Genomic DNA, 16,088 nt, shown 5'->3' with positions numbered 1-16,088 from the left:
TTAGGCAAGTATTTAAATGTATATGCAACAGAAGAATTGGGCAAAAACCCTACTAAATGTCAGATAGATCTGTACTACTGAATTAGGCACCTCAATACAAGCCTAATGTGTGTCCAAATACTTTTTGCCATGGTGTCTCTGCAACTCCTTCTCCCCAAAGACTTGCAGTATGCTCTCTCCGTGTGATCCCAAGGCAGTCACCTTTGATGGATGTTACTTTGGTTAGGCTACTTCTGGCATCAGGCCTAGCCTCTATTAAGTCTCCAATTGGCTTCCTTTTGTATACAATTTCTTTCTAGAATTCAGAGATCTCCATCTTCTGTTACCTCTGCATAAAATTTCCTCCTGCAAATCCCATTACTGGGCATACAGCTGGAGAAAACCATAATTCAAAAAGACACATGCACCCCAGTGTTCACTGCAGCACTATTTACAATAGCCAGGTCATGGAAGCAACCTAAATGCCCATCAACGGACAAATGGATAAAGAAGCTGTGGTACATATATACAATGGAATATTACTCAGCCATAAAAAGGAACGAAATGGGGTCATTTGTAGAGACGTGGATGGATCTAGAGACTGTCATACAGAGTGAAGTCAGTCAGAAAGAGAAAAACAAATATCGTATATTAACGCATATGTGTGGAATCTATAAAAATGGTACAGATGAATTGGTTTCCAAGGCAGAAATAGAGACACAGATGTAGAGAACAAACGTATGGACACCAAGGGGGGAAAGCGGGGGTGGGGGGCAAGGGGGTGGTGGTAGGATGAACTGGGAGACTGGGATTGACATGTATACACTAATATGTATAAAATAGATAAGTAATAAGAACCTGCTGTATAAAAAATAAATTAAACAAAACAAAACAAAACTAAAAAACAAAAATTTCCTCCTGCAAACTAGCTTATGTAACATCAAATACTTCATACATGTCACAATTCACATTTGAAGTAAAATAACAAGAAACGATTTTGCTTATTTTTCAGTTATAAGATTCACAAGTCTTATTCCTTTCTACACTGGACACTATCAGCTAAGTCAGACTATGACTTTTTTAAAATTTTAAGCAATTTTCATGCTTTCTTGTCTTCATTAGAAAATCAATAAGATGAAATAAGTATATAACAAACACAGAGTTTTATACTTGCCTATTGTGAATGACTTGTAATTCTGGAAGAAGCTGGTTTTTAAACCACTGATCAAAATCAACACTGTCAAACAGCTCATAAGCCGCTAATCCAACAGCATTATACACTAAGAAGAAAAAATTTAATTTCAGATACTGGGCAAAATGCTAATTGTCCTTATGCAAGAAAATAAGCCTTAAGGACTACTTTGAAATATGTAATATGTTAATAGAGAGAAATCTACAATATGTTCATCTGGGAAATTATTTAAACAGACATTTTAGAAACATTATTTAAGTTACTTTATGTTTTTCTTAAATACTCAGTGCTTTCAAACAGAAAATTACATTCATTTAAAAATATTCAAGTCAAATTATAAAAACAACATCTGCTTCCAAATAGATGCAATATTTTATGCTATGGGGTCCCTAATTATCCTCTTTCCAGCCTCTTCTCTCACCACAACCCATTAAATTCCATGTTCCAATTAAACAAAAATACACCCAGTTCAAAACTTAACTGGACTTGTTCCTCTTCCCTTCAAGTTTCTGTCCCTACTGCTCCTTCTGCCTGGAACCGCCCCCTCCCCCTTATTAACTCTCACTTATCCTGTGTTCGCACAGAACACTTCTTTAGGAGCCTTTCCCTGGGTACACCAAAACTACCTTGTAGTTTTCCACAGTACTACATAATTACCACCTATTGTAGCATTAATCAACTGATACTATGTTATAATCAACTGTCTGTTTACTTGGCTATCTCCACCACCAGGCAGCTCCTAAATTTAAGGTATCTTTGCATCCCAACTCTCCCAGCATAACACCTGCCACAAAAGAGACACATCATCTTCTGAAGAAATGTTTCTAAATCATTTTCGTTTAACATACCAGCATCTTTGATTAACAGTGCATTCATATCTTCCACGTTAGTGGGCCCTGAAAAAATAAGTATCAGCAAACGTAAATAAAACTAGTTTTTAAAAGATATTTAAATTCAATTTGTTAGTTTCTCAATTCATTAAGTACAATATATTTTGTGATATTACATGTAGGTGTAAAGAGAAAGTTTAAGTTTTGTTACCATCACCGTTAGAGAACACAGATACAACATGTAAAGCTATATTACAATTTTAAAAAATCATTATAACATATATGGAAAATGTTATGTCAAGCAGCGTTCTAGAAAAATGTATGCCAAATTGCTAACTATTGTATTGTACCCTGATTATAAGAGATAATTCTTAGAAAGAATAAAAAGATGAATCCCACAATAGAAAAAAAAAAAGAACAAGTATGGGCAATTCACACAAGAAGTTCTAAACATAAAAAATAAACCAGGTTATGACAATACATTAAAGGGTTAACAACAAAATGCAAAGTACAAACAGAAAAACGAGAGCCATTACATAATGTGAAAACTTCAGAATAAAAGCCGGCAGTCTCTGCACTACTCTCCAGAAAGGAGACTACCATGGTTAAGACAGGAAAAAATACAGTTTACTTAGTTAGTATATTTCTTTAGAATAGAAAGTTTTCTAGCAAGTTTATCAAAGCACCTTTCTGCTGCTAAATATGATTTCTTAAGCTCACTAGTCCAAATACTAGAGTTAAGTACAGCCCCAAATAAGCAAATCGCTCCAAAACTAGAAAGAAAATAACTAAACTGAAATTACTGAAAACCTTACCACCCCATAGAGCAGCTTACCACAGTGTAACCTAATTAGCTTACCCACTTTCCTACAGTGGTTCAAGAAAAACTGAAAATACAATTATTATTCAAATTATCCTTAAAAACGAACACAAAAAACTTGATTGATAGCTCATTTCTTCCCTTGGTTTATAACTTAAGCAGGAATACTCTATTAAATTTTTGAGAAAACAAAAGCCTAAAAAGTGAGCTACCCTTTATAATACTACAAACAAGATCAGGAATCTCCTTCTCTACAGGAGATTCTCTTGCTGTTATTTCCTTACATTACTACCTACTCAATACTTGAACCCTTATAATGTGACTCCTGCCCAAACCAATCAAGTAACCTGTTTAAGACTCTAAAGTTCAGGATAGTCTTTGATAGCTTTCCCTTGCCCAGCAGTCAGTTAATTGCCAAAAGTCAATCAACAGTTACTGAGTGTGCTAGCCGCTGGGAACAAGGTGTGAACAACACAGATGTGTTCATGGCCTCCTCTCTGAAATTTATAGTATAGAAGAATAGTCAGTGATAAATCACTTTTTACAAATGAATCTATTTACAAAACAGAAGTAGAGTCACAGATGTAGAAAACAAACTTATGGTTACCAAGGGGGAAAGGGGGGTGGGGTAAGGATAAATTGGGAGATTAGGACTGACATACACACACAACTATACATAAAATAGCTAACTAATAAGAACCTACTGTGTAGCACAGGGAACTCTACTCAATACTCTAATGACCTATATGGGAATAGAATCCAGAAAAGAGTGGACATATGTATAACTGATTCACTTTGCTGTACAGCAGAAACTAACATACCATTGTAAATCAACTACTCTCTGATAATAAAAATAACTAAAAAAATGATAAATCACCTGTGACACTTAAAAAATTTAATTACTTGTGTACAAAGTACAATCATCAAGCGCTAAAAATTTCACTTCATCATTTTCTCTTAAATCCATTACCTTCTTTCCATTCCCACTGCCACTATTCTAAGGCTAATAACATTTATTATTTTAACTTCTTCTCCCACTACTTCCTACAGCATGCTCCAAATAGACTATTTCTCCAACCAATATACTTGACTGCTATTTTGTTTATGCTGCTAGTATGCTTACCACAGCAAAATCTAATTACCACATTCAAGGCCTATCTCATTTGTGAATTGCCCATCCTTGTTTTCTATCTTGAAGGCCACTCTTTCAGAAAAGCACACATTCTGTCTTTCTCAAATTCATGTCTAGTATATGATCTAGGAAACACTGCACTGCACATAGTAGGCACTCAAAATATTTTACTGAACACTAATTAAAAGATAAATCAAAGTATCACAAAATATACCTCACCTTGAAGTGTTTGCATCATTTCTAAAAGTACAGGAGTAAGAGTCTGGTTATATTCATGGAATATATCTATAAATAATACTTCAGTGCATGGCTGTTGGGGGAAAAAAATTTCTAATGAAAACAATGGTATACTGCATTGATTAATTCTACATTAAAGCAAAGAATACTCATTCTTAAAACTCTATGTTTCCAATTCTTGATGTTTTTTGAAAAAAAGTTTATTGCTGTTTTTTGTAAACACAGTCAGAAATAAAATCAAATTTAATAATTTAATTATTAACATGGAATGTTTATTTCACTATTTCAATCATTTGGCATTATGCATTCCAAAACGCCAAACTGTGAAGAGGAGAAATTTACATGTTTAATTAATAATTCTTTAAATCTAGAAAGCAATCTGGAGTCACATTCATTTACAGAATTATAAATGACTGTCCAGGAATTAATGTTAAAAACTGTATATTTTCTTGGCAATGACTTAAGTAACAACAGCAATTCATGAATTCAATTCACCAGAGTTGTTCTTCCTTTAACAGACACAAAAAGAAATCACAAATAAAAAGAATGATTCATTTTCATTCTTAAAAGTACTGAATCACTAGATGTTTCATAATATAAAGTATAATTAAATGTTGAAGGTATTGTGCTTTATGTTTAAAAAGGAATCTTACAGATATACAGACTGAAATATGTACAGATGAAATGACAGGTCATCTCAGATATTTACTTCAAAATAATCTAAGTGGTTTGTAAAAGAGTGCTTCTATGAAACAAGACTAGCCATGAGTTGATAACTGATAAAATAGGTTTCGAATACAGAAGAGTTCATGATATTATTCTATTTTTTAATATGTTTAACATTTTCCATAAGAGAAAGTTTTAAAAACTTAAAGCAACAAAATTTTTTAAAAAAACTTTTAAGTGGGATTCCCTGGTGGCGCAGTGGTTGAGAGTCCGCCTGCCGATGCAGGGGACACGGGTTCATGCCCGGTCCGGGAAGATCCCACATGCTGCGGAGCGGCTGGGCCCGTAAGCCATGGCTGCTGAGCCTGCGCATCCGGAGCCTGTGCTCCGCAATGGGAGAGGCCACAACAGTGAAAGGCCCACGTACCGCAAAAAACAAACAAACAAAAAAAAACTTTTAAGCACTAATATTTTCTATGGAAGCTTATGAAACTAAAAACTGTAACACACTTAGGAAAATAATGGCAAATTACGTAAATTATGTAAACACAACAAAAAGAATAGTTCAAAGACCACATTTGATAAATCTTCCTCAAATGTTGCCCTTATCAATAAATGTATATTTAAAAAGCATTCTATAACTAAAAGCAATGGGCTGGTCTCTGAGAATCATATTAGCTAGTAAGAGAAATAATGTATCAAAAGGAGCTTTATAATTACTGAAATACTTAGGAGGAAAAAAATCATTCTAGCCAAAAAAAGGTAGCTTTCACTGCAAAAACATTTCCTACTTCTGCAATGACAGTTATTTCCCAATCAATTTGTAAAATGAAGAAAAATTCAGTTTGCAAAGCTCCAACTTAAACAAAAATTTCAGATCTAAGTTCATAATTTAATTAAGTACTTTCCTCTCAAATATGGACTCTTGCAATTATGAATAAATGTTCCCTGTCTGACTTAATGCTTGAAATCTTCAATAGAGTATCATTCTCTACTAAGAGTTATAGAAGCATTAAACTTTTCCCTATCAATTTTTCTTTCAATCAATACTCACCCTCAAACTGTATTTCCAAGAATCTCCTCCTGTTTCTTCCACTGCTGCAATTAAAAATATAACAAATGATGCTCTCCACAAATGCAATAATGATGTTTCCAAAATCTCAGTTTGGAAAACAAAGACTTTAAATAATATCAATATAATATAGCTGTGAACTGCTTTAAAATAACACTGAGAGCACATGCTTGGGAACACAAGGCCTTACAAAGATTTCTTTACTATAACCTACAGATCGTATCTGTGTACATCATAGTCATCTATCAAGTGCTCATATCCATAAGGATTCTTACTTTCATTAAGAACTCTGTATGGAGGAAAGCTCAAAGTACTTGTCACTCCCAGAGTATGTGACATCACCTGATACACTATCATTACAATCCTGAGAATCATTTCATACAATAATGATGTTTTACAAGTTCAAATGATTAGTCATTTTCCATAAATTTCCTATATTTAAAGTAAAATACTTCAGGGACTTTTAAAACTCTAGGGATTCAGTGTTTCATCTTATAATATTATATTACTGCATTAAAAAAAGCAATAAGAAGCATAAGACTTTAAGAGAAAAAGCAAAAACAAAATATGCATTATACAGTGTAGTGCTGTATTTTCTAAATGGATTAAAATATTTTTAAATGAAAAAGAGAAAGAAGATAAGTCTTACAAAAATGTTTAAGGTGTTCTAAAAATATTGGAAACACGTATATAACTACACAAAGGCACCCAGCCAAAGGGATGAGTAGAGGTTAAAATCTAGCCTATGTCTGACCATGGCTGAAGCAATTCACACACGAACACTTTATTCACACACAGGTACTTTATCAGGTACACAAGTCCTTGATTTTCTGTAGCAAAGGACCTGATATTCTATCTAGTACTAAAATTCATATACATAAAAAGAACTCCTATAAAAACATTTTAATCATCAAAAAATTAATTTTAAATTAAAACTTAAATAGGTAATCCATTCGGCAATTCAGAAATTTTCATCTCCAAACTTCGTTCTGAAGTAAAAATTTCTACAAATAAAAAATAATACAGAATGAACCACAAAGATAATAGAGAAAGACAGTTAATTTTATATTTTTGTTTTAAACTACAGGATATATTCATAACATCTAAAAAATTTTATGTTTTTGGAAAAAATTTTATATACTTGAACATGCATTCATTTTCTCCTTCTCAATTTGTACTAATGGCTAATAAAGAGAGAATAATAAGCTAACTTTTAAAAACCAAGATTCTCAGAACAAAAGTACTACATTAAAATACAGTGTTATTATACCTGTCATTCAAACAAATGATATCTATTGATGGAAGGGGGAAAAGAACCATGCAAAGACTGAAAAACGGATACTTACTAAAGCCTTCTGGGTCTTCTTCCCACATTGTCAGTTCTTCTTCAGTTAACAGAAAATAATGAGAGACTAATCTTCTACATATCTCTGTCAAAGTGGGATATGTGAAGAATGCCATCTTAATCTTATGAGCTTCAAGAGTTTCAGGGCTGCTATCTAGAAAAATAAAATTTCCAAGTCAATTGTACAGACATTCTACCCAAGTTGGATTATGTAACTTAAATTAAAAAATACCTCCTATATAGTGGTGTATAAATTTTCATTTATATTATGGACAAATCTCAAAGATGCTCTTGCCTTTATTCATACCACACACACATCAGTCTTGCTTCGTCTTACCACTATAGCTTGTACATTTCCATGCTATATTATCACACCACATTGAAGTGAGTTACTTATGTATCTCTCTCTCTGTCCTACAAGACTTTCTCATTCATCCCGATATACATGTACATGAATGAATTCCAAATACAGTTTACCCTTGAACTTTGCGAGGCCATTTACACTCAGATATTTCAACAGTAAATACTACAGTACTACATGGTCCGTGGTTGGTTGAATCCTCAGATGCATAGGAACCGCAAATACAGATGGCCAACTATAAGTTATACTCAGATTAACCTCCTCATTGTTGGAGGGTCAACTGTAATACAACAAACAATTTAATCTGTCTAGAAGCAACATCACTTTATACAAGGTCAGAGAAAAGTTTTAATTGTACAAATAAATACAGCCTACAAATGAGCTGCAGTGGTTACCGGAGGGCTTCAACTGATCTTCTACTGTGTTGCAAAAGAAAGTTTACTAAATGCACTGTATGGTTTCTAAAAGCTGGCATTCACATATTAAAGGCTCAAATCCTTATCTCTATTTCATGTCCCAGCAATATTTTATTTTTCAGACTTAAATAAATGAATTTCAAAAAACTTACATAAAAATAGCAATTGCTTCATGCTTAGATTAAAATAAGGAAGTGAACAAAATAAAACTACCAGTAAAGCATTACCTTCAAAGTTTTTGGATGGCTTATAAGCATAATTTTTGACAATCATCTTAATAAGATTCATGCACTGGACAATGAATCGTTCAAATGTAACTCCTTCACCAACTTCTGTAAACACATAGCTTACAGAAAATTCCAGTGATCTCTGAATTAGAGGAGTAAATGAAAAGGGATGCTGATCCAAGAAGTCCAAAAGCTATAAAGAAATAAAAATTAAAATGTATCAAATTCACATAGGAAATATAATCATTCATAGGTATATCTCATAACTTTGGTAATAAACACTTAGCAAGTTTTGAACCTTGGTGGGAAGTCCATGTATATATGTATATGCAGTTTCACATGTAATAGACATGTAATATACTTCCTGGGATACATCATACAACAGTGGATTAAATCAGATTATATCTCATTACCTGAACTCTCTATTATTTCTAGTACAAGGTTCAAAATAAACTTACTTCATACTTAATTTGATATCAATGGGCAAATGTGATACAAAAAGTACAAGTATACAAAAGATAGGCTTTTAAAAAAGTAATAGATAAAGGCAAAGAATCAAAAAACTATCCTGCATCAACTGTATTTCAATGTATCAAACAGTTGATGAGACAGATTTCTTCCTTATAGAAGAATTCCAGCTAATAAATTCAAAAGGAATAATAGAGTTACATTGCCATCATTTTGTAACCCCTAATCAAACAACAGATCTAAGTTATGATCATCAATGGCTGCTAAATAAGGGAAAGGCTACTGAAGAACTTTACAATAGCTCACTCATCAATTTTAGACAACCAGACACTGTGCATTTCCTGATGTGATACAATAGGAAATACACAGCATCACCTGTAAAGTATTCTTGTCACTGCCATCCTCCTCCCAAAAAAAGAAAAGGCCTGAATGTGATCAAGCCTCTGTATCTAACTAGAAATTTATAATAAATATGGGAGTAGGAGGGGTATAGAGACAAAGAAATATGTTAAATAACACATCAGGATGTAGGCAGCCAAATCCACAACATGGAAAACTCTACAGGAAATGATCTGTTATCTCAACAAATAAGTAACAAGAAAGAAAGAAAAAAAAGACATAAAGAGAACCAACACTACTGAATCCTTATTCAAAAAAAAAAAAACTATAAAAAATTTATGAGAGAAATCTGAAAACTGACTAAATATTTAGATGATATTAAGAAGTCATTCCTACTTTTTAAATGTGATAATATTGTTAGATTATATGTTTTTTTAAAATCCTTCCTCACTTAAAGACACATATTCAAATATTTATAGATAATACTATGTGATATCTGGGCTTTGCTTTAAAACAAACAGAAAGGAAAGAGAAGCAGCATACAGGTAAAAACAGAATTGACCATGACCTTATTTTGATAATTGCTGAAGCTGAATGATAACCTCATGTGATTCAAAGTTACTCAGTTCTATTTGGAGGCATACTTTAAATGTTCCAATTTAAAAAGCTTTAATAAAGTCATAAGACCATAAATATGAATTTCATAAATTATATACTCACACTGTGTAGTCCCACTGCCTAACCACATCATTTTGTTTTACTTTGCTATGTGTTTTTTGTTTTTAACTTAAAGGATCTAAGTCAATTTTATCTGGATCTTGGATGAGGTGGGCTTTGCTGCTGAGGCTCTTTGGACCATGAGAGTTGTAAATGAAGACAGAAACTGAAAGTGAGTTGGAAATGAAGACAACTGAAACTGAAAGTAACTGCTACCCAACCACAAAAAATAAGAACAGCTCATTTCTACTCCTTTGCTCCACTGGCCCCATCAGGGAACAGACAACCTCAACCCTATTAATGATCCTTCAATGAAAAGGGGGAAATATGCTACAGATTTAGATATTGCCACCTATCTTCAAACACCTGTTTTAGGGCTGTGCAGTCCTCCAACCAGGTCTTCCTCACTGCTATACCCAATTCTTTGTACGTTTCCCAACCTCCAAGACCAAAACTTTGTAAAAATTAATATTTTTTATAAAACTTAATTTCATCAGAAATACATACACACTGCCTAGTACAATGCACCCATATAATTATATTCAAAAGATATTTGATATTAATGATGATAATCTGTCATTATGAATATAATGATTTCCTAGTATTATCTACTGCGACATCTTAGCTGCTTTCTGCTGAACTGCATTGCTGTCTTCTTTATCTCTGCTTTTTCCAGTGGGTTTGAGAATAATGAGCCTTATGGGAATCAACTTCTCTAATATTTATTAGGACTGATTTTTTTTTTACATCCAGGTGACATACACTATGATATATGGTATATAAATTTAATTTTTATATGCATTCTAAAGACTTCAAGATACAAGGGTTTTGGGGTTTTTTAGCTTTCTTATACACAGTAAGAAAATAAGTTACCTTAACACTAAAGTGAAAGTGTATGCTTATTAAAAAATCATTTTCCTTCCTAAATTTGAGTATGTACATTTCATTTGAGAAAACATACTTAAGATAAAAAAAAAACTTACCACTTTAGTAAAAAGAATGATGGTCTTTTCCAGTCTATCTCTACATATATTATCTGTACCTATACTTCTACCTGTTAGAAATACATTTCAAATATTAGTAAAAAATTTATAATATTCTAGAAATTCACAACCAAGACAATGACAAAACTTTTTACAAAAATACTGCTCAGATTTATTTTTGCACATTTTGCATTATGTGCATTTTTGCACATTTTGCATCACTAGTGTGTATTCCCAACTCTAAACAATAAAAATTAAGTTTTTAAAAAGCAATACCAAGACTTGTACTTGACACAGTAAACTTCAGTGCCATATTTCATAAAATTAATCCTAAAATACAAACTGAGCCCATTTCACAGTAAAAGGATAGCAATTTTATCCATAAAATCAGGAATCACAGTTTCAAAATCTAAACTAGTTATATCTGAAATACCTATCAAGCAACATAAGTAAAAACACAGAATTCAAAGATTAACATAATCATTATTTTTCCTATATCGTCTAACAATTTTCTTCTGATAATTTCCCTGGTATAATTAATTTCTGTACATTCAGAATAATGTCCATCAGCTCATTAACTATCTTGCTCCCTAATCATACTAATCATATTCTGTCTCAACAGTTATGTCATTCTCTTCTCCTGGAAAGACTTCTATTCTTCCTTCTTTTTCCCCCAGGGGGATGACCAGAGGAAAATGACCATTTTTAGGGAAAAAAAAACTGTATTATATGAGCTGTCTTATTCATCTTTACATGCACAGTACCCAGAACAATACCTGGCAACACACTCAATAATGATTCTACTAAACCGAAAATGACTGACATAAAACAATCAGCAACTCCCTAAAAGTGAGTACACTAAGGTATCTTCTCAGGATAGTAAGTCTCCCAATACACTCACACATAAAAAACATACACGTATACAGGTTATACATACGTGTGTGTGCACGCATTCATGTGTATCCTGTGTATGTTATGTGTGTGTATCCTGAGCAAAGGTGCTTATAATCATAGGGAAGAGAAAAGGATAACAAACAGACCACCAGTATAATACAACACAAATGCAAATGCTAAATTCTTTCGTGTGGGAGAGTGGATCAGAAAGGGTCCTATAGGTAAGTCAGAAAGGTTAATAAACAAGGGATTTACAAAATGAATGTAACCATTTAAGAACATTTATATCAAACGGATACATAAAATGTACTAAAAGAAACAATCAATAAAAAGTCTAAACAGCATTTGACATAGGGTCTACACTTATTATCTGCTAAACATACTACCGTTGTGGATGTCTGCATGGAACGGAGTAGTAGCAGCAGTAGAAATACAGAGGAAGGAATGGATACAAAATAATTTTATTTTTTAAAAAACATTTCCTCAATACTTAGGACAAGACAGGTATATGAAGACAAAGCTGAGCTTCCAATTTAATTTCAGATAATTAATTACCGAGATAACAAGATTTTAGCCACTCCAGATTTGCAAGTGCCAAGCGGAAGCTATTAATGAGTAAGGATTCTACAGTTAAAAACTACTATCATGGAAGTACTTACTGCACTCCAGAAATTGTTTTAGACGTTCAAATATTCCATGTAAAAAACCCTAGAAAAGAAAAAAAAATTTGAAGAGTCTCAATTTATTGTTATAATTTTACCTTACACTTTTTCAGGGAAACTAAAACATACTTATCACATCATATTAAAAAGTTAAAATTAGATAAAAATCATTCCATTATTATAAAATGTCTTCAGTCTTCCACAACAAAATAACTATTTCATCTCCTCAGTGTCTCATTTCAATAACCTAAATCACTTTGCAATAAATAAAAAATTATTTATTAAGCATTCTATTTCACTACATATTCTCTATTCTCCTTACTGTTTTATTTTTTTTATAGCCTTATAACCCCCTGACATACTGTTTATCATCTGTCTCCTCCCTCTAAAATGTAAGATCCTTAAGAGCCAAGAACTTTTCCTTGTTATTTTGCTCTATCCCAGAATCCAGGAATGGTATTTAGCAATAATAAGTACTCGTAATATGAATAAATGGTAGCAATTATTTATAGCAGAGTTCTCAATCTCAAGTATTAAAAACATTAGCCTTCAGATACCAGAAAAGGCAAGACTCACCATTTACCATATGGGTCCAATACACCTTTACCTTTTAATATATATTTTAAAATATTATGAAAATTTCACAGAAATAGGGCTTTCCTGGTGGCACGGTGGTTGAGAATCCGCCTGCCAATGCAGGGGAGACACGGGTTCGAGCCCTGGTCTGGGAGGATCCCACATGCCGCGGAGCAACTAAAGCCGTGTGCCACAACTACTGAGCCTGCGCTCTAGAGCCCGCGAGCCACAACTACTGAAGCCCACGCACCTAGAGCCTGTGCTACACTACAAGAGAAGCCACCACAATGAGAAGCCTGCACGCCGCAACGAAGTAGCCCCTGCTGCCACGACTAGAGAAAAGCCTGCGCACAGCAACAAAGACCCAACACAGCCAAAAATAAAATAAATAAAATAAATTAATTTAAAAAACTTTACAGAAATAAATATAAAGGAATAGTGAAAAACAACTTTATTAAAAATTTTTAAGAATTTAATTATCACAGACTTCTTTGTATCAATAAATTCTGGTGTATAAACATCATAAAAGATGTCACGTGTCCTGCTAGCAAATGAGATGGTCCAGGTTTTTGTCACAAAATACTACACAATGAAGGCCTTCCTGATGAATGACTAACTAGAACAGAATGCTCTATTTCTTCTTTGAAATATAGAAATATATTGTTCACTCATCAATTCCTGAGCCTGAGACAATTCAACTAGGATATCATCACCTGAAGACACAAAGGCTGGAATTTCACTTAGACAATTTCACTATCATCACTAGGGTCTAGAGTGCTGCTACTGGTCTCTCTGAGAGCATCCATCTTCAGATTCATGTAAAAATTATAAAACATTTTCCTGTTAATTTTCTTTTTTCAGCCATTTCGAGCAGGAAATGAAAAATCCTGAACTCTCGACTGTGTTAAATGAAAGCTAATAGTAAAGAGATAGTGTTTGTGGTCTTTTACACCTTCCTAAAAGACGATGCAATACAGTAGACAACACTGTAAGAAAACTGCAGGACAACAACAAATTTCACTATTGCCTCATCCTCTGGCAATCTCATCATTCTTTCATTTTCATACTATTTCAATCTTTTTAAGCACAGTTGAGAATAAGTAATGATAATTAACAATAAAATAATTCCTAGGATGATGAAACAGCAGAATGTTTCAAAACAGGAAAAATAAAATCACCGAGATCCCATATGTATGTTAAATTTATACAGGGGTTCAATGGTCCCATATAGTAGCTACAAGATAGAAGGAATTTTATTCTATTTTCTTTTAAATATAATTTGTGTACCAGTCAGGGTTCTCTAAAGAGAGGAGAAAATTATAAAGGCCATCAATTTTAAGCGCATCAAGAGGATCAGGAACTTACAGAACTAGACCATCGACTAATCTGCAATCCAAATCAACTAATTCACTTGACTATTGTTATGTAATAATAAAGTAAGAACCCCTTAAAATTATCATTAAATGGTCATTTACAGAGCATTTTAATTAGGTGCTGAACTCATTACAAAAATCATTATCTCCCTTAATCCTCACAACATCCAATGGGATATGTACTATTATTTCATCTCGTATTACAAAAAAGGAAACTCAGTATCAAGGAAGGTAAGTAAATAGTCTGAGGTCATGTTATCAGGAAAAGGCCAAGCCAAGATTCAAATCCAAATTTATCTGCCTCCAGAAACCCAGATCTCATGACTATCATATAGTGCTTCTTAAGCATCTTTTAAATTCCATGTTATTTTAAAGATCTTTATGTTATTTGAAAAGTTGCCCATAATTTGTTAAAATTCTATTCTCTTTACAACTAGTCAATATACATTAAATGCCACAACACAGCATTTATAACTGAGTAAAGGCTGACGTACAATTTCTGAGACAGAAGAAAGACTCTCAAGGAAAAGCCAAAGGCTCACAAAATAGGGATAGTATTCACTGAAAACTATTATTCTAGTTTACAGAAATATGATTCAAATCAATTCATTTTCACTAAAAAAACCCTGACATATTCAGTATTTTAGTTAATGTTATGGTACTCAGAATAATATTACATAACAAGATAATCACTGAGTCTTCTGACATGTTTCTACCATATCATATAGTCATTCATTTAACAAATAACTACTGAACATTTTTATACTGCAGAGATTGTTCCAAGCTCTGGAGTGAACAGTGAATGAAACAAAGTCTCTGCAGTCATGAAACTTACACTCTAGTGAGGGAAATGAGGGGGAGTTGTCAAACTGGTTTCTGGAAAATGTTCTTTGACAGCATGGCAATAAATATAGATATTTAAATGTATCAGTATTTAAAACTGGGATTGTTTTTGATATATCGTCAGGCAATTTGTTAATATATATCAATATCATCAGTGTGCATACACTTTAACCCAACATTTCCATTTCTAAGAATTTATCCTAGAAGATCACTTAGAAAAGTACACAATGACATATGCACCCAAATGTTCATTCCAATACCATTTATCAACAATTAAAAACTGGAAACAACCTACATGTCATCAACAGATAATTGGGCAAGTAAATTATAGAAAACCTATGATTAATTTTATCATTTTTAAAAAAATTTGTACACCGACAGCAATCATATGGATTTACTATACAATCATTAAAGACATGACATATAACAATATTACTGACATGAGAAAAATATCCCTAATACACTGAGTTTAAGAAAAAGCCAAGTGGACTTCCATGGTGGCACAGTGGTTAAGAATCCACTTGCCTATGCAGGGGACACAGGTTCTAGCCCTGGTCCGGGAAGATCCCACATGCCACGGAGTAACTAAGCCTGTGTGCCACAACTACTAAGCCTGCGCTCTAGAGCCCACGAGCCACAGCTACTGAAGCCCGCGCACCTAGAGCCCATGCTCCGCAACAAGAGAAGCCACCACAATGAGAAGCCCACATACCGCAACTAAGAATAGCCCCCACTCACCACAACTAAAGAAAGACCTTGGGCAGCAACAAAGACCCAACACAGCCAAAAATAAATAAATAGATGAAGGGAGGGAGGGAGGGAGAGAGGGAGGGAGGGAGGAAGGGAGGGAGGGAGGAAGGAAGGAAGGAAGGAAGGAAGGAAGGAAGGAAGGAAGGAAGGAAGGAAGGAAGGAAGGAAGGAAGGAAGACGGACCCAAGTAAGGAAACAGCTTGTAG

General features: G+C 33.5%; 1 protein-coding gene across 8 annotated transcripts in view; it reads right to left on the bottom strand.

Annotated features, from left to right (window-relative positions):
- Positions 1–16,088, bottom strand: part of IPO11 (importin 11) — a 249,969-nt gene that overhangs the window by 168,723 nt on the left and 65,158 nt on the right. For all 8 annotated transcript variants that reach the window (XR_010941971.1, XM_067730786.1, XM_067730785.1 and 5 more), the window contains 8 exons: positions 12,338–12,386; positions 10,785–10,855; positions 8,278–8,470; positions 7,275–7,427; positions 5,911–5,954; positions 4,173–4,263; positions 2,020–2,067; positions 1,154–1,259 (listed from right to left, as the gene is read on the bottom strand). Coding sequence is in view for 7 of the 8 variants with exons in the window: in XM_067730786.1 (XP_067586887.1) it covers positions 1,154–1,259; positions 2,020–2,067; positions 4,173–4,263; positions 5,911–5,954; positions 7,275–7,427; positions 8,278–8,470; positions 10,785–10,855; positions 12,338–12,386 (755 nt within the window). In the remaining variant the exon portion in view is untranslated. The remainder of the gene's footprint in view (positions 1–1,153; positions 1,260–2,019; positions 2,068–4,172; positions 4,264–5,910; positions 5,955–7,274; positions 7,428–8,277; positions 8,471–10,784; positions 10,856–12,337; positions 12,387–16,088) is intronic.

This window comes from Pseudorca crassidens, chromosome 3 (genome assembly GCF_039906515.1).
Source record: "Pseudorca crassidens isolate mPseCra1 chromosome 3, mPseCra1.hap1, whole genome shotgun sequence".
In the NCBI taxonomy this organism is placed as follows: domain Eukaryota; kingdom Metazoa; phylum Chordata; class Mammalia; order Artiodactyla; family Delphinidae; genus Pseudorca; species Pseudorca crassidens.
This window is presented reverse-complemented; position numbering and strand designations above follow the sequence as displayed.